Genomic DNA, 25,525 nt, shown 5'->3' with positions numbered 1-25,525 from the left:
TTTATATGGGAAAAAAAAGGACATAAATTTCAATCATGTACAACGTTGCATGACCGTGCAATTGTCAGTTAAGGCAACACAGCACCATATCACAAAAATTGGCCTGGTCAGGAGGGTGGGGTAAATCCTCTGGAGGGCAAGTGGTTAATCTGTGGCATTTCAATCTGCCTGGAATTTAGCTTTGGGGAACACACAGCATTCCCTTGCTTCCAGATACATGGGAGTTTATTCATGACATAATGCATGACTAAAATCTGATTCGCTATCAGAATTTGAACCCCCCCCCTCTCCACCTTTGGCAATTCTTTCTTCACGATAGTGAGCCAGACTTTTCTGCGACGAGCATTGAGTTGTTCTAGTGTCATGTGCTTCTTCTTCACTATGGGAGTTGGAGCATCATGGGAGAACTTTGCAAACACTTTAGTATGGTGGTGCCTATGAGGTGACTCATCTTCAGAGAGATCTTCTTCTCGCCGTCTTCTTTTCTTTACTTTTTTAAGCTTAGCTTTAGGAAGCAAAGGAGATCATTTTATTTGTGGTGTTATAGTTAGAGAAAATAGAAAACAAATACTATAAATTAGTTTATAAATTAATTCCTAGTACCTACTAGAATACAAAAGTAACCACTCTTCAAATGCGCATTTGAATCCAGACAGCAAACGTGATTACCAAGTCATATAAATGGACAGGTTAGGTATCTGATTTTAGCAAAAGGTATGAATCTGTATTATTTCACTTCAAATCACAGCACATACTAGGTCTACACTGCTGAAGAATGGATGTAAAAATGTTATTAAGGTCTCATGCACACATGAAGAACCCTAAGCGTAGATTGTATATTTGCGTACAGTCATTTATGCAGCTGTACACAGTACTTGTGCCTTCTAGATGGGGCAATAATCTCAAAATGTATGCTGTACAGACCCAAATATATGAGCCCTAATGGAATGACAAAACCTAAAAGCAGACCATATGAGTAAAAAAATTATGCAACAATTATGTGTACATTTTCTACTATTTGCTAAAGTTGTCCCTAACAAAATAGCAAATTTGTGGTACTTCATCCCAATAAGGTTTTACCTAAAGTAATAGTCATTCATTTGAACAAGCTGCTATAGTATGACATTTCATTAAGATCTGATTTCATGGACTCACCCTTAAATTTCTTTTCATCTTTGATTTTTTTCTTTTTTGGCCCTAGGAGATGACGCTGCTGTTCATAGAAAGGATCATGGGTGGACAGGAGGCCTGCACTGTAATACTGATACTGCTGGAGCTGGAACACAAAAGATTAAGCTGGGTGCGCACTATAGGAAAATCAGGTGAACGATCATCTGGTTTTCCTTGAGGTTTCATAGCAAGGCCAACCTGAGGATGGTACTAATTGTACAAAAATTCTAGAATGACAAACGCTTTTATTATTTGACATAGAAACATTGTAGCGTAGATATCATTTTTTATCATTTCTGATCATGAGCAGTCTTTCGTATACAATTTTTCTGGTACAAAAACAGTATACAATGAGGGAAAATCAGACGTGTTCACATACGAGAACAATTTTGGAAATTGTTCCTTCATAAATTTTTGCTTGGAAAGTCTGAATCAATGTCGAAAGTTGTGTACACACTATACGAAAATCAAATGATCGTTCCTCGTGCGGAATTTTTCTTCCGATTTTCTCATAGTGTGTGTGACGGGAGTGACTTTTGGGGGTGGGGGGACCTCTGTATCATCTCCCCAAATCATTATGTTTAATCCACCCTGTGCCTGTTAAGGGGTACAGGGTGTGTATGTGAATGTCCCAGTCTTGTGCATTTGTGTGTTTTCCTTTGTCTAGGCCACGTGGCTGTCCATTGTTTGTTTGCCATGTGCTACCCCCCATTGTGCTGTGTCTTCCTGTCCAGCCAACTATTATGGGATGTACTGTTTGTGTATTGGTGTGGGGGTTGGTCAATATCCTTTTGCCATGTGTTTCATCCCATTGTTCTGTGTCTTGGGTTGGTTGAGGTGGTTCCCTGTAGCCCTTCCCACTGATAGGGCGGGCTGATGATGTATTTCCTGTTCCTGGTTGTGTTTCCCCGCCCTCTGTATATATTCTGCGTTTTGTGTTAAAATAAAGAGTTGGCTTTCTGTTTTAAGAGCTGGGTGCTGTCTATTTTCCTGAGGGATTTCAAGGGTGTGGTCCATGGATGGTGTTCGGACAGGGGAAGCTGCAGGATAACGGAATATACCCAAGTGCGGTCGGGTACCGGTTCCGTTACAGTGTGTATCCCACTTAAGACAACAAGATAAATACATAGGTAGCATTATGAAAGTATAAAAAGTAAAGAAGAAAGCAAATAACTAATATAGCAGAATAGAAAGTTCTAACAAAACACAAAGAGCTAGACTAAAGATAAGACATCCATAAGCTTGCCTAATTCTATTACTACTAAAATCATTAAGCAGAAAGAATGGGGTTCTTGGACGTACCTCTTTGTCTTTGTGATATTTGTTCAGGTGAAGTTTTTTGTATTTGTGGATTCGCAACATGTTATAAAGCTCCTCTTTAGAAAGAGTGTAGCCATCCTCTTCTTCATCACTCACTGAATCAGAATCACTGGTATCATCACTTAGCAGGATGCTCTAAAACAGAGAATTTCAAAGCCATAAAAAATTTTAAAATATTTATTTTTACTGTAGTCAAGAAACTTCCTTTTCAAGGAAAATAAATAAGTAATATTTGGCACTGATCACAAAAATATGCATGAAATCCAGGAAAATAGCATCTCTTATATGGCAGATACCATTTGACCCAAAGTCATTTATGCATAAATTGTGTGTGTGTGTATATATATATATATATATATATATATATATATATATATATACATATACATACACACACACACAGGTGAAACTCGAAAGATTACAATATCATGCAAAAGCTCATTTATTTCAGTAATGTAACTTAAAAGGTGAAACTAATATATGAGATAGAATCAAGATAGTTCAAACCGTGATTTGTCATAATTGTGATGATTATGGCTTACAGCTCATGAAAACCCCAAATCCACAATCTCAGAAAATTAGAATATTGTGAAAAGGTGCAATATTCTAGGCTCAAAGTGTCTAACTCTAATCAGCTAATTAATCCATAACACCTGCAAAGGGTTCTTGAGCCTTTAAATGGTCTCTCAGTCTGGTTCAGTAGGAATCACAATCATGGAAAAGACTGCTGACCTCACAGTTGTGCAGAAAATCATCATTGACACCCTTCATAAGGAAGGAAAGCCTCAAAAGGTAATTGCAAAAGAAGTTGGATGTTCCCAAAGTGCTGTATCAAAGCACATTAATAGAAAGTTATGTGGAAGGGAAAAGTGTGGAAGAAAAAGGTGCACAAGCAGCAGGGATGACCGCAGCCTGGAGAGGATTGTCAGGAAAATGCCATTCAAAAGTGTTGGGGACTTTCACAAGGAGTGGACTGAGGCTGGAGTCAGTGCATCAAGAGCCACCACACACAGACGGATCCTGGACATGGGCTTCAAATGTCGTATTCCTCTTGTCAAGCCGCTCCTGAACAACAAACAACGTCAGAAGTGTCTTACCTGGGCTAAAGAAAACCAGACCTGGTCTGTTGCTCAGTAGTCCAAAGTCCTCTTTTCTGATGAGAGCAACATTTGCATCTCATTTGGAAACCAAGGACCCAGAGTATGGAGGAAGAATGCAAGATGCTTGAAGAGGGGGGGGGGGGGCGTGTGTGTGTGTGTGTGTGTGTGTGTACATACACACAGTGGGGCAAAAAAGTATTTAGTCAGCCACCAATTGTGCAAGTTCTCCCACTTAAAAAGATGAGAGAGCCCTGTAATTGGCATCATAGGTAGACCTCAACTATGAGAGACAAAATGAGAAAAAAACAAATCCAGACAATCACATTGGCTGATTTGGAAAGAATTTATTTGCACATTATGGTGGAAAATAAGTATTTGGTCACCTACAAACAAGCAAGATTTCTGACTCTCACATACCTGTACCTTCTTCTTTAAGAGGCTCCTCTGTCCTGCACTCATTACCTTTATCAATGGCACCTGTTTGAACTTGTTATCAGTATAAAAGACACCTGTCCACAACCTCAAACAGTCACACTCCAAGCTCCACTAAGGTGAAGACCAAAGAGCTGTCGAAGGACACCAGAAACAAAATTGTAGACCCGCACCAGGCTGAATCTGCAATAGGCATGCAGCTTGGTGTGAACAAATCAACTGTGGGAGCAATAATTAGAAAATGGAAGACATACAAGACCACTGATAATTTCCCTCGATCTGGGGCTCCACGCAAGATTTCACCCCGTGGGGTCAAAATGATCACAAGAACGGTGAGTAAAAATCCCAGGACCACACGGGGGGGACCTAGTGAATGACCTGCAGAGAGCTGGGACCAACGTAACAAAGGCTATCATCAGTAACATACTACGCCGCCAGGGACTCAGATCCTGCAGTGCCAGACGTGTCCCACTGCTTAAGTCAGTACATGTCCGGGCCCGTCTGAAGTTTACTAGAGAGCATTTGGATGATCCAGAAGAGGATTGGGAGAATGTCATATGGTCAGATGAAACCAAAATAGAACTGTTTGGTAGAAACACAACTCGTCGTGTTTGGAGGAGAGAGAATGCGGAGTTGCATCCAACATCATGCTTTGGGGCTGTTTCTCCGCAAAGGGACCAGGACGACGGATCCATGTACAGGACAGAATGAATGGGGCCATGTATCGTGAGATTTTGAGTGCAAACCTCCTTCCATCAGCAAGGGCATTGAAGATGAAACGTGGCTGGGTCTTCCAACATGACAATGATCCCAAACATACCTCCCGGGCAACCAAGGAGTGGCTTCGTAAGAAGCATTTCAAGGTCCTGGAGAGGCCTAGCCAGTCTCCAGATCTCAACCCCATAGAAAACCTTTGGAGGGAGTTGAAAGTCCGTGTTGCCCAGCGACAGCCCCAAAACATCACTGCTCTAGAGGAGATCTGCATGGAGGAATGAGCCAACATACCAGCAACAGTGTGTGCCAACCTTGTGAAGACTTACAGGAAACGTTTGACCTCTGTCATTGCCAACAAAGGATATATAACAAAGTATTGAGATGAACTTTTGATATTGACCAAATACTTATTTTCCACCATAATTTTCAAATAAATTCTTTCCAAATCAGCCAATGTGATTGTCTGGATTTTTTTTCTCATTTTGTCTCTCATAGTTGAGGTCTACCTATGATGCCAATTATAGGCCTCTCTCATATTTTTAAGTGGGAGAACTTGCACAATTGGTGGCTGACTAAATACTTCTTTGCCCATATATATATATATATATATATATATATATATATACACACACACACACATATACACACACACGCACAAACAGCTCGAAAAAATTAAAGGAACACTATGAAAACACATCAGATCTCAATGGGGAAAAATGTCATGCTGGATATCTATACTGATATTGACTATTGACTGGGTAATGTGTTAGAAATGCAAGGATGCCCCATCATTTGTTGAAAATGAACATTATCAACCTACAGAGGACTGAATTCAAAGACACCCCGAAAATCAAAGTGAAAAAATGATGCAGCAGGCCAGTCCATTTGCTGAAATTTCATTGCAGCAACTCAAAATGTTGCTTAGTAGTTTGTATGGCCCCCACGTGCTTATATGCATGCCTGACAACATCGGGGCATGCTCCTAATGAGCTGATGGATGGTGTCCTGGGGTATTTCCTCCCATATTTGGACCAGGGCATCACTGAGCTCCTGGACAGTCTAAGGTGCAACCTGGCGGCGTTGGATGGACTGAAACATGATATCTATTGGATATTCTATTAGATTTAGGTCAGGCGAGTGTAGGAGCCATTCAATGGTATCAATTCCTTCATCCTCCAGGAACTGCCTGCATACTCTCGCCACATAAGGCTGGGCATTGTCGTGCACCAGAAGGAAACCAGGACCCACTGCACCAGCGTAGGTTCTGACAATGGGTCCAAGGATTTCATCCCAATATCAAATGGCAGTCAGGGTGCCATTGTCTAGCCTGTACAGGTCCGTGCGTCCCTCTATGGATATGCCTCCCCAGACCATCACTGACCCACCACCAAAACGGTCATGCTGAACGATGTTACAAGCAGCATTAAATTCTCCACGACTTCTCCAGACCCTTTCACATCTGTCACATGTGCTCAGGGTGAACCTGCTCTCATCTGTGAAAAGCACAGGTTGCCAGTGGTAGACCTGCCAATTCTGGTGTTCAATGGCAAATGCCAATGGAGCTCTGTGGTGCCGGGCAGCGAGCACAGGGCCCACTAGAGGATGTCGGGCCCTCAGGCCATCCTCATGAAGTCAGTTTCTGATTGTTTGGTCAGAGACATTCACACCAGTGCCATACTGGATGTCATTTTGTAGGGCTCTGGCAGTGCTCATCCTGTTCCTTCTTGCACAAAGGAGCAGATAACGTTCCTGCTGATAGGTTAAGGGCCTTCTACGCCCCTGTTCAGCTCTCCTAGAGTAATTGCCTGTCTCATGGAATCTCCTCCATGCTCTTGAGACTGTGCTGGGAGGCACAGAAAACTTTCTGGCACTGGCACATATTTATGTGCCATCCTGGAAGAGTGGGACTGCCTGTGCAACTTCTGTAGGGTCCAGGTATCGCCTCATGCTACCAGTAGTGACACTGACCCTAGCCACATGCAAAACTAGTAAAAAACAGTCAGAAAAGATAAGTAGGGAAAAAAATGTCAGTGGCCTCCACTTGTAAAACTATTCCTGTTTTGGGAGTCATCTCATTGTTGCCCATCTAGTGCACGGTTGCTAATTTCATTAACACCAAAGCAGTTGAAACTGATTAACAACCCCCTCTGCTACTGACCAGATCAATATCCCAGGCGTTTCATTGACTTGATGCTATACTCTGATCAATATGTTTTCAGTGTGTGTGTGTATATATTTTTATTTTAAATATATATTATTTGGCACTCCCTGTGGAATATAGATAACTATATGCTTGGCTTGAGTACCTGTGTCTGGCAATACTGCCAATATTAATATACAGATAAGGGATACTAGCTGGTTAATGGTATCCTGCCATAACAGGAAGTTCTAATTTGATGAAGTGGAGTCACATTATTATTATTATACAGTATTTATAAAGCGCTAATAGTTCACTCAGCGCTGTACATTACAAAGGGGGACAGAACATGTGACAGAACAATACCAATACAATGCAAAACATGAGGGGATTGAGGGCCCTGCTCTTTTGAGCTTACAATCTAGGAGGGAGGGGATGGTGGCACAGGAGGAGATAGCTGTGGGGGATGGAGTGGTAGGAAGAGTGGAGGAGGTCGGCAAGTTAGCGGGGGGGGGGGGGGGTAGGCTTCCCTGAAGAGATGGGTTTTCAGGGTGCACCTAAAGGAGAGGAGAGTAGGTGATAATCTGATGGGTTGGGGCAGGGAGTTCCAGAGGATGGGTGACACCCTGGAGAAGTCCTGGATACTTACTATTACATTATTACTTACCTTTAACCACTTTCGACTTTTCTTTAACTTCGAAAAGTTATACAAACTTCCTCGCTCAAATTTTGCCTCTAAAGAGAGAAAACATGATGATCTCCTCTAAGATATTGCACAATATAAAATACTACTACTAATAAAATAACAGTCTACTATGTGTAAATTGACATTTTTATGCATGGTGCTTTTTTCCCCCCAAAATTTTCTGCTATTACAAGTGTCTGAACAATATGCAGCATGCAGGGCCTTCACTTCAGAATAAAGAGACAAAACATTTGCATAAAAATCTAACAACCAGAAAGAAAACACTAATATTAATAGACAGTTAACAGTCAAGTCATACCAATGGGGATACAAAGAATTTAATATATTTTTCCATGTGATAAGATATTATGTATGGACTACACCGTGTAGCTTAATTAAATTGTAGAATTCTACGCATAAGGGGTTCTCATACAACTGGAAGCATAGCATACAGAAGTTACAGCTTTGAAGCTTTAAAACAAACCTGTTTGTAGGACTCCATTGAGCGAGTGAACAGAAGGCAGTCCTGGATTACCTTCTTCTGACAGCTCTCCAAGCAGAGGTGACATGGGCTCCTCCTTCACCTGCATGGAAGGATCCTCAGACTCTGTAAGCAGGGGGGTCTCATCCAAGCCATCCTCACTTTCATCACTGAATGTGTTATAAGTATGTTATGTAAAAGAGAGATCCAAAATATCTTAACAAAGAGCACTGTCTGTCTAAAATTCCCATTTTACAAAAATTATGAAAATAATATATTCAGCAATGTGCAAAATTTTCAAACCTGTTATAAACTTTTGGTTTTATTATTTAGGGGCTGTGTCAAAGGCATCAATCTGAGATGCTTCTAAGATAATTCAGAATTCAATGACTGTGCATTTGATCTGCAGATAACCTGCTGATCTGCTTTAGGAGGGGTTTTGCCTTGCCATAGACTTGTATGGGATTGCAGAATACACTTGAAGTGAGCAAAAGCCCAATGACACAGGCCCTTAAAGTGGTTGTAAAGGCTCAAGGTTTTTTGCCTTTATGCATTCTATGCATGAAGTTACAAAAACTTCTCTGTACAGCATCTCCCCAAGCCCCCCAATACTCATCTAAGCTCCCTCTAGAACCAGCGATGTGCACTGCAGTCTCGGCTATTCCGGGACTCAGTCTCTTTGTTGGCTGAGACAGCTGCGGGAGCCAGTGAGCCAATGAGAAGAGAGAGGGGGCAGGTCCGAGCCATGAATGGACACACAGAGCAGCAGCTGGGAAATGCGCATGCTCCGGTTCCCCCATAGCAGGCTGCTTGCTGTGGAGGCACCCAATAGAAGGGAGGGGCCAGGAGTGCCAGCGAGGGACCTGAGAAGAAGAGGATCCTGGCTACTCTATGCAAAACTACTACACATAGCAGGTTAATATAAACATGTATATTATTTTTTTTTTTTAATTAAGCTTTTAGAATCAATTTAAAATTGTGCAACTTTTTTACAATGTATTTTTTGTTTTTGTTTTTGCTACTTTGTGTGAAAGCACAACCATTGAAATAGTTTAACTGCAAATTTCTGACAACAAATTGTATGAGGCCAAGTTAGAGGTGATCTGTTGATTGGCATCAATGAAAGCTTATTTTGTATGGGAAGGTTGGGCTGGAAACTTTTGCAGCATGTCCATTTTTTTCTTGTGCCTTGGTCAGGCTTAAGACAGAGGATAGTCTTAGTTTTTGCTCTGATACATGCTAATGGATGAACCAATAAACCTGTGCAGGGTATATCATTTGTGAATTACCAATTTTGGGTGCTATACCAACAATACCAAAAGCTACCATGGCAGCTGTCAACTTTGCATGGCTGCACAGCTAAGTCAATCTTTCATAGAGATCTGTGATGAATGAAAAACAAGTCACATCTGGCACCGTAGCAGACAGACCTCTACTTCTCAAAGGAACACAAGCTCTGTGATTACTGCACTTGTAGTCCACTGATGCTTCCTCCAGCTCAGTAACTACATTGCAAAAGTCCTTACCCCAGTACAAACAGAGCTGGCGCTAAAGTCTGCAGGAGCCTGAGCATTGCAACCCATTGATCATGGTTGCAATGCTTTCCAGGTTCATTTGCATAATAAATTCAGGCTTGCTGCACATACAATACATTCAAATATAATTATGCATAACTGAAATAAATTTTTTATACAGCATTAGTGGATTTCAGCATTATCTAAGTTTCCCTGGCTATAATGTATTAAAAATTAAACTGGCTCATTATCATCTTCAAACAGAAGTTGGAGCAGCTGTCCATATTAACCAATTAGCTTCTAGCTTCAGCTAGGCCCCTTTTACACTGATGCAGTGCAGTATGTCCCTACTGCAGGTGCAGCTCAGTGCACCTGCAGGTTTGGTTCAGATTAGCTGCGCTTTTCTATAGAGTTCTATTATGTCCAGTGGTTTTGGTATGCTTTCAGAAAGTACACCAAAATCACTGGACATAATAGAACTCTATGGAAAAGCGCAGCAACCCACAACCAACCCGTGGGCCCACTGCACTGCATCCACGGTACAGGAAAACTACACCGCATCAGTGTGAAAGTGGCCTTAAGCTTTGAAATTGAAAGCTCCAGTCTTAGTAAATGCCCCTCAGTAGCATTTAAATTATCACACAAGAGCACATTATAAAAATTGCAAAATAGGTACTATAGGAAATTATTGATATTGATGGTACGAATTGGATTGATAGTTTTAATGAACATATTCAGTGAAGTTAAATGGAATTTCTTCAAAAGGCAAGTGAATACCTGGAGATGCTTCTATTAAATATAGCAGATGTCTGGCGAAGAAACTGGTCCAGTCGCAGGGAGCGCTCCAGGTACTGGAGGTAGAGGGGCTTTGCAAGGTCTGTGGAACAGCCATCCTCTGTGGCTTCTAGCTCTGCTGCCATAGACTCAACCTCTCTTCATACAGAATGTGACCCTCAAGGAGCTTCAAGGCTGTGGAAAAAAAAAGTTTTACAAACTCATATTATGCATAATTATTATAAAGTATAAAATTATTATAAATCATTTGCATAATTATTATAAAGTATAAAAAAAATTTTGAAAAACTTTTGTTAAAGTGATTCTAAAGTCTAAATCTTTCCTATCGTAATGCATTCCCTGCATTATGGTAAAAAAAAACATCCCACTGGTTGTTGTGCCCTCTCCCCCTTAAGACTTACCTGACTCCTTCACCAATACAGCATTGTCCCATCAGCGTCACTCTTCCTGCCTTAACACACTGAACCATAGGCTCCTGTTTCTCTCAGTCAAATTCAGTTAGGAAGGAAGGGGGAGAGGGGTGGGGGGACAGGCTTGGTAGAACCACACTGTGTATGTTTAGGGACGTATACAGCCCAGCTCAGGAGCGCGCCCACATAGGTACCCCCATAGCACAGGGCTTGCTGTAGGAGCATCTGCATGAAGAAGGAGCAGACAGCGCTGGTGTAAGGGACCACCAAGTGTAGCATCTTTTTAATTTTAATGAAAAAAACAACCTTTACAATAATGTTAATGTTTATTTAACCACTTGACCTCTGGAAGGATTTACCCCCTTCATGACCAAGGCATTTTTTGGAAAAAGATATTTTCTATTTTTTCTCATAAAACAAATCCTATAAAAAAATATATATATTTTTCAGACATTTAGGCCAAAATGTATTCTGCTACATGGCATAGTGTACAGGTTTTTTCAGGTATTTACCAAAACATATTCAAGCTATAGTTATATAATGGATATGGGCTGAAAGTTCACACTCTCAGGTGTGTTTTGGAGCATTGCCCATCTGTACTGTGAAGTGCTGTCCAATCAACTTTGCTGCATTTGGCTAAATCTGGGCTGACAGTATATCTCTAAACACTGCAGAATTCATCCAGCTGCTTCTGTCACATGATCAATAAACACCAATGACCTATTGCCACTGGAAGCCATGCATGCCCATGCCATCACACTGCCTCCACCATGTTTTACAGATGACGTTGTGTGCTTTGGATCATGAGCAGTTCCAAGTCTTCGCCACACTTTTTTCTTCCCGTCATTCTGGTACAGATTAATCGTCGTTTCATTCGTTAAAAGAATGCTTTTCCAGAACTGGTCTGGCTTTTTTAGATATTTTTTTGGCAGAGTCTAATCCGGCTTTTCTATTCTTCAGGCTTATGAATGGTTTGCACCTTGTGGTGAACCCTCTGTATTTGCTTTCATAAAGTCTTCTCTTGATTTTAGACTTTGACAATGATACGCACACCTGCTGGAGAGTGTCCTTCACTTGTCTGGATGTTGTGAATGGGTTTTACTTTACCATAGAGAGGATCCTGCGATCATCCACCACTGTTGTCTTCTGTGGACGTCCATGCCTTCTTATGCTGCTGAGCTCACCAGTGAGTTTTTCTTTCCTCAGAATGCACCAAACTATTGATTTGGCCACTTCTAATGTGGCTGCTATCTCTATGATGGATGTGTTTAGTTTTTGAAGCCTTACAATGGCCTGTTTCACTTGCATGGACAGCTCCTTTGAACACATGATGTACGCTCACAGCAATAGATTCCAAATGCAAATACCACACTTAGAATCAACTCCAGACCTTTTACCTGCTTAACTGATGAATAAATAATGAAGGAGTAGCCCACATCTGGCCATGAAACAGCATTTGATTCAATTGTCCATTACTTTTGGTCCCTTGAAAAAGGGGGAATGGCTACTATAAAGAGCTGTAATTCCTAAACCCTTCCTCCAATTTGGATGTACATAACCTCAAATTAAACCCGAGAGTGTGCACTTTCAGCCCACATCCATTATATAACTATAGCTTGAATATGTTTTGGTAAATACCTGACAAAATCCAAAATTGTGCCTGTGTCCAAATATATATGGACCTAACTGTATATTAATTGATTTATGTGAAAGTTATGTCTAAAAACAATGGTATATACACTGGAATTTATGCAGTTATGATGCCATAGTATGGTAATGGCGGTGATCAGCAGCTTATAGTGGGACTGTAATAGAGTAGCGGGCAATCTGGCGCTAACAGACCCTTGATGGATGGTATACTGACACTAATAGAGTGAACAGATAATATTGTACACTGTCACTGTACTAATGACACTGGCCTGGGAAGGGGTTAACATCAAGGGGCAATCAAGGGGTTAACTGTGTGCCTAACAAACCATGTGTAATGTGTGTTATATGAGCTGCTTTTACTAAGAAATATGGTTGTTTTTTCTAGAAACAGCCAGATTGCTGCTCTGCAATCAGCAGGACTCAGCCATATAACACTGTCTGACAACTGTTGACAAAATTGCGCTGTGTCCAACTGGGAAGGGGGGAATGGCACACATGCATGCCCCAAACCCGGAAGCAATCCGGCAGCGGTTATTTACATTGATGGGCCTGCAGCTGCCACCTGGTCACAGTAAATCTACTGTAACTGGGCGGCAAGTGGTTAAAGCCCCATCATTTTGCTCTCAGAGTGGAAAATAGGTATTTTAAAGACAAGCTGGCATATGAAAGTGTTAAATGTAATTTACTTTTTTTTAAGTGGTGAATGCAGCTAAAAAGCTATTATTCATGCACCCTGCTAGACAGTGTTAGAGGGGTGGTAGAAGCTGAGCAGGACTTATCATTTCCCTAAACTCCTACAGACAGGGGGAAATCGGGGGAGGTGAGGGAATTGGTAAATAGTATTATGTTACACCCTAAACATGGGTGCTGACACCCTGCTGACCCTGTACTGTGAATGTTTACATGTTATGTGCAATTAAACCATGGCAACATCTAATGTTTGTGTAGTGTTATGTTCAGCAGACTGTGTTCTTCTATTGTTGTGACTTAGATGATGTTCAGAGCACATTTTATGCCCAATTCATGCAAAACTCCACGTAATCCCAAGGGGTTCACATACTTTTTCTTGCAACTGTATAATGTTGGCCCTGAAATGCCAAGATAGTAGAAGCAACCCCCCAAATGACCCCTTTTGGAAAGCAGACACTCTAAGGTATACTAGATTGTAAGCTCAAAAGAGCAGGGCCCTTGAGCCCCTCATGTATTGTTTTGTTACTGTATTGTCTCATTTTCTGTCCCCACTATAATGTATAGCACTGAGCAAACCTTTTGGCGCTATATAAATACTGTATAATAATAATAAAATAATATGCTAAGGGGCATAGTGTGTATTTTGCAGATCTCATTTGTTGCCACAAGTTTTTGGAAAACAAAGAAAGAAAACGAAAATTTATTTTTTTCTTCTTTTTCAAAACTCTGTGACAAAAATGATATCTGCAAAATATTCACCATGCCTCTTATCAAATTCCTTGGGTTGTCTACTTTCCAAAAATGGGTCATTTGGGGGGGCGGTTGCTTGTTCCTGGCAACGTGGACAGAAGATTGTCAATTGAAATTGTTTATGTAATGCTTTCATAGGTATTATTTTGTATCAATACACTTTTGTGGAGATTTTAATAATTTTTCAGTGTAATCTTTGGGCACCCATAAAGTCCACTCTTCTATCTCATATAACATATACAGTTGTGTTCAAAATAACAGCAGTGTTATTATATTAAAAGTGAATAAAGCTCAAAATCCTTCTAATAGCTTTTATTTCCAAACACACAAATGCACTGGGAACACTAAACATTCTATTTAAAATCAAAACATGAAGAAAAAAATATCAAAATTTGTGTTGTTCTTCTAAAAAATTTGAAGAAAAGTGAATATTAGACTGTTCAAAAAAAAATAGCAGTGTTTGTATTCTTCTTTACAAACTCAAACATTCACTATATAAACTGAAAAATATTGGAAGATTTTGCTTTCCTTTGAATCACTTAATATTTAGTTGTATAAGCACTGTTTCTGAGAACTGCTGTACATCTGTGTTGCTTCTAGTCAACCAACTTCTGGCAGCTGTGAACAGGTATTCCAGCCCAGGATGATTGGACTACATTCCACAGTTTTTCTCTATTTCTTGGTTTTGCCTCAGAAACTGCATTTTTTATGTCACCCCACAAGTTTTCTATTGGATTAAGATCCGGGGATTGGGCTGGCCACTCCATAACGTCAATCTTGTTGGTCTGGAACCAAGATGTTGCACGTTTACTGGTGTGTTTGGGGTCGTTGTCTTGTTGGAACACCCATTTCAAGGGCATTTCCTCTTCAGCATAAGGCAGCATGACATCTTCAAGTATTCTGATGTATTCAAACTGATCCATCATCCCTGGTATGCGATAAATAGGCCCAACACCATAGTATGAGAAACATGCCCATATCATGATGCTTGGGCAACCATGCTTCACTGTCTTCACAGTGTACTGTGGCTTGAATTCAGTGTTTGGGGGTCATCTGATAAACTGTCTCTGGCCACTAGACCCAAAAAGAACAATCTTACTTTCATCAGTCCACAAAATGTTGCGCCATTTCTCTTTAGGCCAGTCAATGTGCTCTTTGGCATATTGTAACCTCTTCAGCACGTCTTTTTTTCAACAGTGGGACTTTGCGGGGGTTTCTTGCAGATAGCTTGGCTTCACATAGGCGTCTTCTAATTGTAACAGTACTCACAGGTAACTTTAGACCTTCTTTGATCTTCCTGGAGCTGATTGTTGGCTGAGTCTTCCACGTCTTTCAGGTTTTGGTTGCCATTTTAAAGCATTTACGATCATTTTAGCTGAGCAGCCTATCGTTTTCTGCACTTCTTTATATGTTTTCCCCTCTCCAATCAACGTTTTAATCAAGGTACGCTGTTCTTCTGAACAATGTCTGGAACAACCATTTTCCTCAGAATTTCAGAGAAAAATGCACTGTAACCAGCATGTACATTTGCTGCCTTCCTTCCTTAAATAAGGGCAATAATTGCCACCTGTTTTTCAAAGAATGAATGACCTCACTAATAGAACTCCACACTGCTGTTATTTTGAACATGCCCCTTTCAATTAGTGATTCAATTACACAGAATCAGCAGCATGCATGTCATGACTGTTGGGTCTGTTGGATTTCTATTACTCTACTACACCTGCTAGTAAATTATTTGCCATGTAGAAATATCATTTCTACCAAAAACAGTGATTGATCAGGTTAGTGATATCTGACTGCTATTATTTTGAACACAACTGTAGGTAGAATGAGTGAAGTGATACTGAAATTTAAACAGAGATTTGCTAAAAAAGACTGATCATCCCCCCGGTCAGCATGTGTCTCCTGTAAACAAACAGGATTGTAGGACAACAGAGCACTCAATACAGCCTGCTTTTTACAAGCATCACCCAGTCCTCTAACGTTCCAGGAAATCAAAGTCAAGTGGGCAGCCATCTTAGTATATGTTGCTGAAATTGTTGAGATCATAGAAGACCACAAAAGTCTCGAGACACTTTATGCTGGGTAGACATAGAAGAAGACCCCAGGTGCCACCCATAAAGAACCAGCAAACACAAATGCTCCTGCGCTTGGGGATGGACTCGATGCCGGCTACAACCACATTAAGAATGTCCTGGAACATGCACACCTTGCTGCCCTCAAATGGACCGGGGGAATCCAAATATACTGAATGGGGAAAGAACAAAAAGAGGGCGCACAGGACCATAAAAAATGTTTAATAAAAAATAAAGTAGGTGTTGTACTCACAAACGACAATATAGTCAAGGCACATCATAAAAGAACAGCTGGGTCAACACCGCGCTGAGTAACAGTCCGCAATAGGGAGTTTAGACATCCAAAAGGCTGACGCGTTTTGAGGACTTGCCTCTTCCTCAGAGCCAACTGACCAAATGTCTGCTCCCTCTTTTATATGCTCACTACTAGTTAAACCAAAGGTCACATGGGCCATCCTGGACACTCCCCTGTGCAGGTGGAGGAGTCACAGGGGCATCAACATAGTGTAAGTAAACACGAAAGGTCTATAAAAATATATACACATATATATACACATACATATATACATACACATATATATATATATATATATATATACACACATACGCGTACAAATAAAACCATTGAAACTAGTGACAATCATAAAATCATATGAACCATAAGTGTGCATAGTGAAAAATAAATAAATGGAAAGTTACGCATATATATAAAAAAAATAAATAAAAATCCTTCCCTGGTGATGCACTGCACTGCTCGCCTTTAAATAGATGGATGGATGGATGAGCAACGCTACAAAGCTGCCTAGTGCTCTGCTTGCCATAGACAACCATGGGACATGGATTTAATATAGAGAGTAGATCTGAAACCCAGCAGAGACACTTATTAATTCATAGAGATGCAGCCTACAGGGTGTGTGCTATCATTCTAGTATAGTCATATGATGTAACATAGGCATGTGTGGCAATGTAGTGCACCATGGATGGAAATGCATATGCGATACTATATACAAGAACAAAGGAGATAAATCACTAGTAAAACATAAATGTTGATATAAAACGTTACAAAAAACTTCTTAATATGGTTCACAAAGTTTAAATAAAATAAAATTAAATAAGTATTGTTACAATATAGTATAATATCTGGTAAAATTGGTATAGTGTATGGTATATGCATGTATGCACAGACATGGAAACATAAGAAATATAAATATATAGGAAATTAAAGAGAAAAAAAAATAAAAAATTTTATAAAAATTAATAATTATATAAAAAATGTATAAAAGATGTGTATGTGTGTTATATATAGGAATTATATAAAAATGTCAAAGGCGTAATGGAACAAGCACTTGCAGGATGAGAAAGCAGTGCTCGAAGACAGCTCACTGGACAACATGCGTGCGCACATGTGTGTGTAACACATCCACATGAGCAACGGCACCCATAAAGGATGGAGCTGAAATGAAGGAGAAAAGCACCTAGGTAATCCGGGACATACAGCACAATTGCAGAGCATGGAGAACCACCTTGAGCTGCTCGAAGATCGAAAGGTCAACTTGTGTTCCAAACGAAAATCATTCAAACTGTCAATATTAACAAGCTGCCATAAATTCCCCTCAGGGATACTACTGGGGGTAGCACTAGTAGCTTGGAAACCAGGGATGCATGAGCACTTTGGTGACCTATTCCAAAAACCTGATAAGGTAATATAATGGGGGTCCACCACCCGCCTAACAGGATATTTAAGGCACATAGAAAACACATCCTTATCAGGATAAGGACATCCCTTGTTAGTATTATACAGTCGCTGTTCATTGCGATCTAACCAAGAGCAGGCAGCAAATGGAGTATTTATTTATTTATTACAGGTACTTATATAGCGCCGTCAATTTACGCAGTGCTTTACATATATATATATTTATATTGTACATTCACATCAGTCCCTAACCCTCAAGGGGCGTACAATCTAAAGTCCCTAACTCACATTCATACATACACATACTAGGGCCAATTTAAACAGGAGCCAATTAACCTACCAGCATGTTTTCGGAGTGTGGGAAGAAACCGGAGTACCCGGAGGAAACCCACGCAGGCACAGGGAGAACATGCAAACTCCAGGCAGGGGGTGCCGAGGTTAGGATTCGAACCGACGACCCGAGTACTGCCAGGCGGAAGTGCTAACCATTTAGCCAGTGTGCTGCCTGAGTATCAAAGTACTGTGTATTGTTGCCATCCACAACCCTGAGTTTGGCTGGGTACAACATAGCATATGACAACTGAAGTGCCCAAAGGCATTTTTTCACATCTTGGTATTTTGCCCTTTGTTTTTGGACTTCCGTAGAGACGTTGGGGAAAAAAAGAGATTTTAGAACCTTGAAAGTCAATATTTCCTCTCTGATGAGCTAAGGTGCGGATTTTTTCTCTGTCCTTGTAGTTCAGCAATTTCAGAATGAATGGGCAAGGAGCGTTGGGTCTAGCGGGAATCCTGTGAGCTCTTTCAACAGTGAACAGGGCCGTAAGGCTATCCTTCCCAAAAACCTCCAATAGCCAATGTTCAATTAACTCGGCTGGTTGCTTGCCCTCTGCTCATTCAGGCAGCCCCAGAATACGAATATTATTTCAGCGTTGTCTGCTTTCCATATCCTGCAACCTATTTTCATGCTGAATGACTTTTGACCTTGTGGCCTGTATGTTTGCCTTCAGGGGAGCCAGTTTACCATCCACTCTAAAGCTGTGGTTTGTTCACAAATTTTTTGTATATCCTGCCGAACTAAAGAAATATCCTCCTTGATGCCATGTAGTGAGAAATTACATATCTGCACTTCCGCAAAACCGTCTGCTAGTGTTGGTGGGTCAGTAATCTGTGCAGAGTTGGCCTGCTTTCTCCATTCCTCTCAGCACTCCACATGGTTTCCGGTTCAGTCCCCCCTCCCTCTGCAGCATCCTGGGGGAATGAGAGGCAGGCTGATGCTGTCCAGGCTCTCCTGCAGAATCACTCACTGTTTGTGAAGCACAAGTCCTAGATGGGGTGCAAGCATACCTCTCCAGCTTGCCAGCAATGTCTGAAATGCTACATGCTGGGTGTCGAGTGCGCTCCTGTACCTTTAAAGGAGGGGTGGCTCCCTCAGGTCCATCTACCCTTGGTCTATCCATTAAATACATGTGCCTCTACTATGGGGGCTCATAAAATTGTAGAGTTAGGAACTACAGAATACTGGGGTGCCGTGACGAGACTCTGTAGCTTACGCATGTATATGCAAATATGTGCTAACTAAACCCGTTTTAATGTTAGACAGGTTAATTTGGTTTGTTTGCACGCTGGCTGGCAAATTGGTGCTGGGAATTTTTGTTTTATTGTTTGAAATGCATCGCCCTTCCATGTACTGCTTGCTGTGAAGGCCAGTTATAGACTGGGGCAGTGGCCATTTTTTGTTCCTTTGATCTATCCCCGACCAGGCTTTGTGGCTGTGGAAGGGTGCCGGCGCCATCTTGCATCTTGAGTTGCGCAGCTTGATCCTCCCTCATCTTTACCGCATTTAAACGTCGGACTGGAGCTGTAAAATGGATCACAGGCACGCTAGGCACAGTGTAGGTACATTGCGGGAGACCAGGGTGTGGGTCAGAAGTTGCGGGTGCCTCAGGATCAGGAGTATTACAGTATTCTCGTGGGAGCTCAGCCTCAGTCTGTCTGCTCACATCCATGCCCCCACACTAGACATATTTAACCTCTTGCCGCCCTGCCACTGCATTAAAACAGTGGCAGGGCGGCACGGCTGCGCAAAAGCACGTTTTAAACCGTGCACCGCGCTCCCGAGGTTTTCGCGGGCATGGGGGCGCGCGCGCTCCCGCCGACACACGGGTGTCACGATTTGATCCCGGAGGGATCAATCATTCGATTTCAGCCTGTGATGTCCGGCTGAAATCGGATGATCAGTCCCTGTCCTGTGTTGACAGTTACACAGGACAGGATATGATGTCATTCTTCTCTGCCTGGGCACATTTCATTCTAGACAGAGAAGAAGACAGAAGAAATGTGAGTAAAACAGCACATACCTACAGTTAGAACACACCTAGGACACATTTAACCCCCTGATCGCCCCCCCCAGGTAACCCCTTCACTGCCCTGTCACCAGTGTCATTGATCAGTGAACAGATTTTTACTGATCACTGTATCAGTGTTGCTGGCGACTTCCGATAGTGTTAACGCCCCTCCCAGATAGCGCCAGTTTGCCCGCTAGTACACCAGTAATCCCATTTAACCCTTTGATCCCCCCCAGTTAACCCCTTCACTGATCAATGACACTGGTGACAGGGCAGTGAACAGATTTTTACTGATCACTATCTCAGTGTCGCTGGCGACTTCCGATAGTGTTAGCGCCCCTCCCAGATAGCGCCAGATTGCCCGCTAGTACACCAGTAATCCCATTTAACCCCTTGATCGCCCCCCCCAGTTAACCCCTTCACTGCCCTGTAACCAGTGTCATTGATCAGTGAACAGATTTTTACTGATCACTGTTATCAGTGTCGCTGGCGACTTCAAATAGTGTTAGCGCCACTCCCAGATAGCGCCAGTTTGCCCGCCAGTACACCAGTAATCCCATTTAACCCCTTGATCGCCCCCCTCCCCCCAATTAACCCCTTCACTGCCCTTTCACCAGTGTCATTGATTACAGTGAACATATTTTTACTGATCACTGTATTAGTGTCACTGGTGACTTCCGATAGTGTTAGTGCCCCTCCAAGATAGCGCCAGTTTGCCCGCTAGTACACCAGTAATCCCATTTAACCCCTTGATCGCCCCCCCCAGTTAACCCCTTCACTGCCCTGTCACCAGTGTCATTGATTACAGTGAACAGATTTTTACTGATCACTGTATTAGTGTCACTGGTGACTTAAGATAGTGTTAGCGTAAGTTAGCTCCCCTCCCAGATAGCGTCAGATTGCCACTAGCACACAAGTAATCACATTTCACCCCTTGATTGCCAGGAACACGCTCACTTGCACGCTAAACCTCCATTGCTAGTATAGTGTCTGATTGGATCAATATCTTTGATCACTATCACTATACCAGCGTTCACATTACTATAGTATCCCCAAAAACGCAGCGTTACCGGGATCAGCCCTGACACCTGCCAGCACCTGCGTTTAGCCCCTGCGCCCCCCCCCTTCTCCCCCAGCAAGTGCAGTGTCAGTAGATAACGGTCACTTGATACATTACACACAAAACCGCAGTGTTCACAGAATCAGGCCTGATCGCTGTTAGCACTTGTCGGTAAATTTTTTGTAGCGGTTCAAGCAGTCCCTGACAGCCAGGCGCTCTTTTTCCCGTGAGTCGCACTAGGTACCTGTGAATTTAGTGGCCAAAATGTCCAAGCAAAGGTACACTAGTGAAGAGGCCTATAGGATTCTGAGCATGTCAGGTGAGAGCGAAGGGGAAGACTCACTGGCAGAATCAGGCTCAGAATACGAACCTATAGACAGCAGCGGCACCCTGACAGATAGCTCAGATGACGAAGAAGAGGTCCCTGCTAAGATCAGGTGTACCCGACCCCATTCCCAGGTTGCTGAGGTGGTACAAATGCATGATGACTCTCATATGCAGCAGAGTGTCAGTACTAGTGCCGCACTACCTTTTGGTGAACTGGCGAGCACCAGCGGCCTAGTCCGTCCTAGTCTTATACATACCAGCACTGCAGTATCACTTGGTGACGTGGCGAGTCCCATAAGTGCAGTACAAGCTGGTGCGGTGGCGAGCACAAGTAGTGTCCCGCGGCCACCAAGAATTCGCAGACAGGCCCGTAGAGCCCCTAGTATCCTTCCGGATGTGCTTGCAAATCCCGATTGGCAGCCCACAAATTCTGCAGCACACTTACTTCCCCCATTCACTGCCCAACCCGGAATTCAGGTAGAAACAGCAAATTTAAATACTCCCCTTGATTTTTTTTAGCTGTTTTTTACAGATGATCTTTATGCATTGATTGTGGATCAAAGCAATTTATATGCACGACAATTTATCGCCGCCAGCCCAAATTCAAACCTTGCGAGACCATTCGCATGGAAACCCATTGCGGTTTCCAAATTTAAAGTTTTTTTGGGCCTAACCCTCAACATGGGCATTAATAAAAAAAAATCAATTGCGGTTGTATTGGTCCACAGACCCGCTTGTTCACATGTCTGTGTTTTCTGCTGCCATGGCCAAGCATAGATATGAGACGATAATGCGTTTTATGCACTTCTACGACAACACACTCAGTCGTCCTTGAGGTGACCCTGAATTTGACCGGCTCCACAAAATTCGGCCCCTCGTAAATCACTTTAACCAAAAATTTGCAGATGTGTATACTCCCCATAAAAACATCGGCATCGATGAGTCCCTCATTCAATTTTCTGGCCGCCTTGTAATCAAACAATATCTCCCCAGCAAGCGTGCCAGATGTGGGGTCAAGATGTATAAGACCTGTGAGAGGGCAACAGGCTATACATGTAAGTTTCGGATTTACGAGGGAAAAGATAGTCACATGGAGCCCCTCGGATGCCCAGACTACACGAGGAGCAGTGGCAAGATAGTTTGGGACTTGGTGTCATCCTTTTCCATATGGGGTACCACTTATACGTGGACAATTTTTATTCAAGCGTGCCACTATTTAGACATTTGTTCAATCTGGGAATTTGCGCATGTGGCACTGTGCGACCTAATCGCCGGGGCTTCCCCCAACGGCTTGTAAATACCAGTCTTAGAAAAGGGGAAAAAGCCTGCTTGAGAAAAAAAGAATTGCTCGCAGTGAAGTGGAAGGACAAACGGGATGTTTACTTCCTGTCTTCCATTCACGCAGATACGACCGTCCAAATTGCCACGGCAGCTGGTGTTGTTGAGAAGCCCCTCTGTGTCCACAATTATAACCTTAACATGGGAAGGGCAGACTTCAACAACCAGATGATGAAGCCGTACTTAGTTTCCCAAAAAGCCAGACGCTGGTACAAAAAAGTGTCTGTTTATTTCAATTGGTTGTATATAACGCTTTTGTTCTCTACAAAGCAACTGGACATAGTGAATCCTACCTAAAATTCCAGTTAGAGATCATCAGGGCCCTTTTGTATCCAGAAGGTGCTGCGCCCCAAACCCCCATCCCGGGTGCAGTTAGCCGTCTGCATGAGAGACATTTTCCCGATACCATTCCTGGTACCCCAACCCAAAGAAGACCCCAAAAAAGATGTTGTGTCTGCAGCAGGGTGGATTTGATTTAAATCAAACTGATTTAAATCACTAGTCAATAAGGCTTGATTTAAATCATAGACTAATTCTTGCTGGTATAACTTTAATATGCAAGTAGATGAAAATTTTTAGAATAACAACTTTTCATATTAGTTTTTTTATCCCCAGTTTAATAGGTTAATCATTCATATTTGGACAACTTTTCTGTTGTACTTAGGAAGGAGAAAAATAATCATTACCTTAAAAATAACAATTTAAATAGATTTATTCAACTGAAACAATAACATTACAGCATATGTTATTTGCTTAAACAAACATCCATGTTTGTTAACTAATTTGGCTAAACAAAATATACATATTTTAAGAAATTTAGACTGTCAGCCCCTTCCTCCTCACACTTAGTTTCACTTTCTTCTTGTGCAGATCTATTCCACTCCAAACAATCAGAAAAATATTGTTTCTATTCTATTCACTGAACTTCTTGAAACTTAGCACTGAAGGGGTTGATTCTGTATTCATAGGTTTGTAGAAGTTAGGATTAAGGTCTTTTTCTTAACTCAGTTCATGTTATAACATTTTTGCTGCAAAGAAGAGGCATGTGATCTCCGCTGAGTCAAATTCAGTTTTGAGAACTGAAAAAGTAAATCAAGCATCTGTGATATCTTGTAGGCAGAGCAACTGCCCAATAATCTTATAAAACCTCTGAAAGAGCATGACATTGTGAATGGATTAATGGAATTTATTTACCAAAAAAATTAAACATATACAGCCTTATTCTACATAATTAAAAACCTAATCTTTATTTCATGATGGAATAACCTTTGGATGGTAATATATTTTCCTCAAAAAGCATTTTATTTAAAAAAATCAGATTTAAAACAAACAAATCCGATTTAAATAAAAAAAATCCAATTTTTTAGATTTTTAAAAAAAAATCATTGATTTTTATCCACCCTGGTCTGCAGCAAACGTGGAATTAGTCGTGACAGCCGCTATTGTTGTCCCTCCTGTCCCGGCCAACCTGGCCTCTGCGTCAAGCCCTGCTTCCGCCTCTACCATACACTAGTGAACTATTAGTATAGGGTACAGCACGGCACAGATCAGGGCACATTTACACAGGGTCTCGAAAGATGTTAGGTAGTCAGGAAACTGGCTATCGCATTTGGGGAGACCCTACCATCTGTTTTAAAAATGTTTAAAGTTTGAAAAAAAAAGTTAAAAAAAAAAAAATTTAAAGTACAAATCACCCTCCAAAAAATAAAAAAAATGTAAAAACCAAAAAAAGTTAGTTTTTTTTGTTGTCATTTTTGTGATTGTTCTACTTTTACTGTTTTATTGTTAACCATTTCTGTTTGCAGGAATGCTTTCAGCTTAGACATAAATCAGTGTGGGCAGCGCTGTTGGATGAGATTTTTCATCCGCAGTTAAAACAAAGAGCATATATGCCGAAGCATGGGGGCCTGGGGTGGTCAGTGGGTGGATGGCCCCTATGCTTCGGCATATATATTTTATATTTGTTGGCACATTTCATGTGTGCCCACCATTAGAAGTGGGTGGATGCAGTGAGGTATTCTAATGGTGGGCATACCACACACTTTTTCTGGCAGAGATTTCTTCTCTTTTTTTTCTATTCAGCCCAAAGGCTGCATAAAGAAAAAAAAGAACATAGCATATACACCCAACAAGGACCAGCGAAGTACTGGTACATCACTGAACTTTGAATGGTTATACCAGGGTGATGCCTGCAGCTGCAGGCATCATCCTGGTATAATTTTTTTCAGCCGGCAATGGGCTTTCATGTAAAAGCATTCCTAGTGGTTAATTAGCTGCAGGATTGCCTTTACAAGCAGTGGAAGAAAATGCCCCCCCCCCCCCCCGAGATAGCATTAAAAGTGATTTAAAAAAAAAAAATGAAAGGGAGAGTATAAAAATAATTAAATAAATCAGAAGGGAAAAAAAAAAAAAAAGGACCCTCGCCCATCTGCGGTCGTGAGCGTTGACCCTGTGCCAGTATGGGAACAGCGATTGCACCATGCATGTGAGGTATCGCCATGAACGTCAGATTAAGGGCAGTAATTATAGCTCTAGACCTCCTCTGTAAATCTAAAATGGTAGCTTGTAAAGGCTTTGAATCAATAAAAGAATTTATTTTTTTACCACAAGTTTTTGGAAAATGACAAAAAAAAAAAAATTACACAAAATTGTCATTTAAATAATTTATTGCTCACACAAGCCATATGTATATGTGGAATTACTCCCCAAAATACATTCTGCTACTTCTCCCAAGTATGGGGGTACCACAGGTGAGAGACATTTTGGCAGTCTAGCCAAGTACAGGACCCCAAAATCCAATAAGCACCTTCAGGCTTTTAAAGGGCTTTATTTCCTCATT

General features: G+C 41.6%; 1 protein-coding gene across 1 annotated transcript in view; it reads right to left on the bottom strand.

Annotated features, from left to right (window-relative positions):
- INO80 (INO80 complex ATPase subunit) overlaps positions 1-25,525 on the bottom strand; it is a 243,974-nt gene that overhangs the window by 187,651 nt on the left and 30,798 nt on the right. Inside the window, exons 2-7 of the mRNA XM_089654321.1 lie at positions 10,331-10,522; positions 8,043-8,209; positions 7,541-7,608; positions 2,473-2,625; positions 1,156-1,276; positions 294-505 (exon numbers count right to left, since the gene is read on the bottom strand). Of these exons, the coding sequence (XP_089510447.1) occupies positions 294-505; positions 1,156-1,276; positions 2,473-2,625; positions 7,541-7,608; positions 8,043-8,209; positions 10,331-10,473 (864 nt within the window). The 5' untranslated portion in view covers positions 10,474-10,522. The remainder of the gene's footprint in view (positions 1-293; positions 506-1,155; positions 1,277-2,472; positions 2,626-7,540; positions 7,609-8,042; positions 8,210-10,330; positions 10,523-25,525) is intronic.

The sequence above is a fragment of the Staurois parvus genome, unplaced genomic scaffold, assembly GCF_062004578.1.
Source record: "Staurois parvus isolate SC_StPar_1 unplaced genomic scaffold, SC_StPar_1.0 ptg000751l, whole genome shotgun sequence".
Taxonomy (NCBI): Eukaryota; Metazoa; Chordata; class Amphibia; order Anura; family Ranidae; genus Staurois; species Staurois parvus.
Note: the sequence above shows the minus strand (reverse complement) of the source record. Positions and strands in the feature narration are given on the sequence as shown.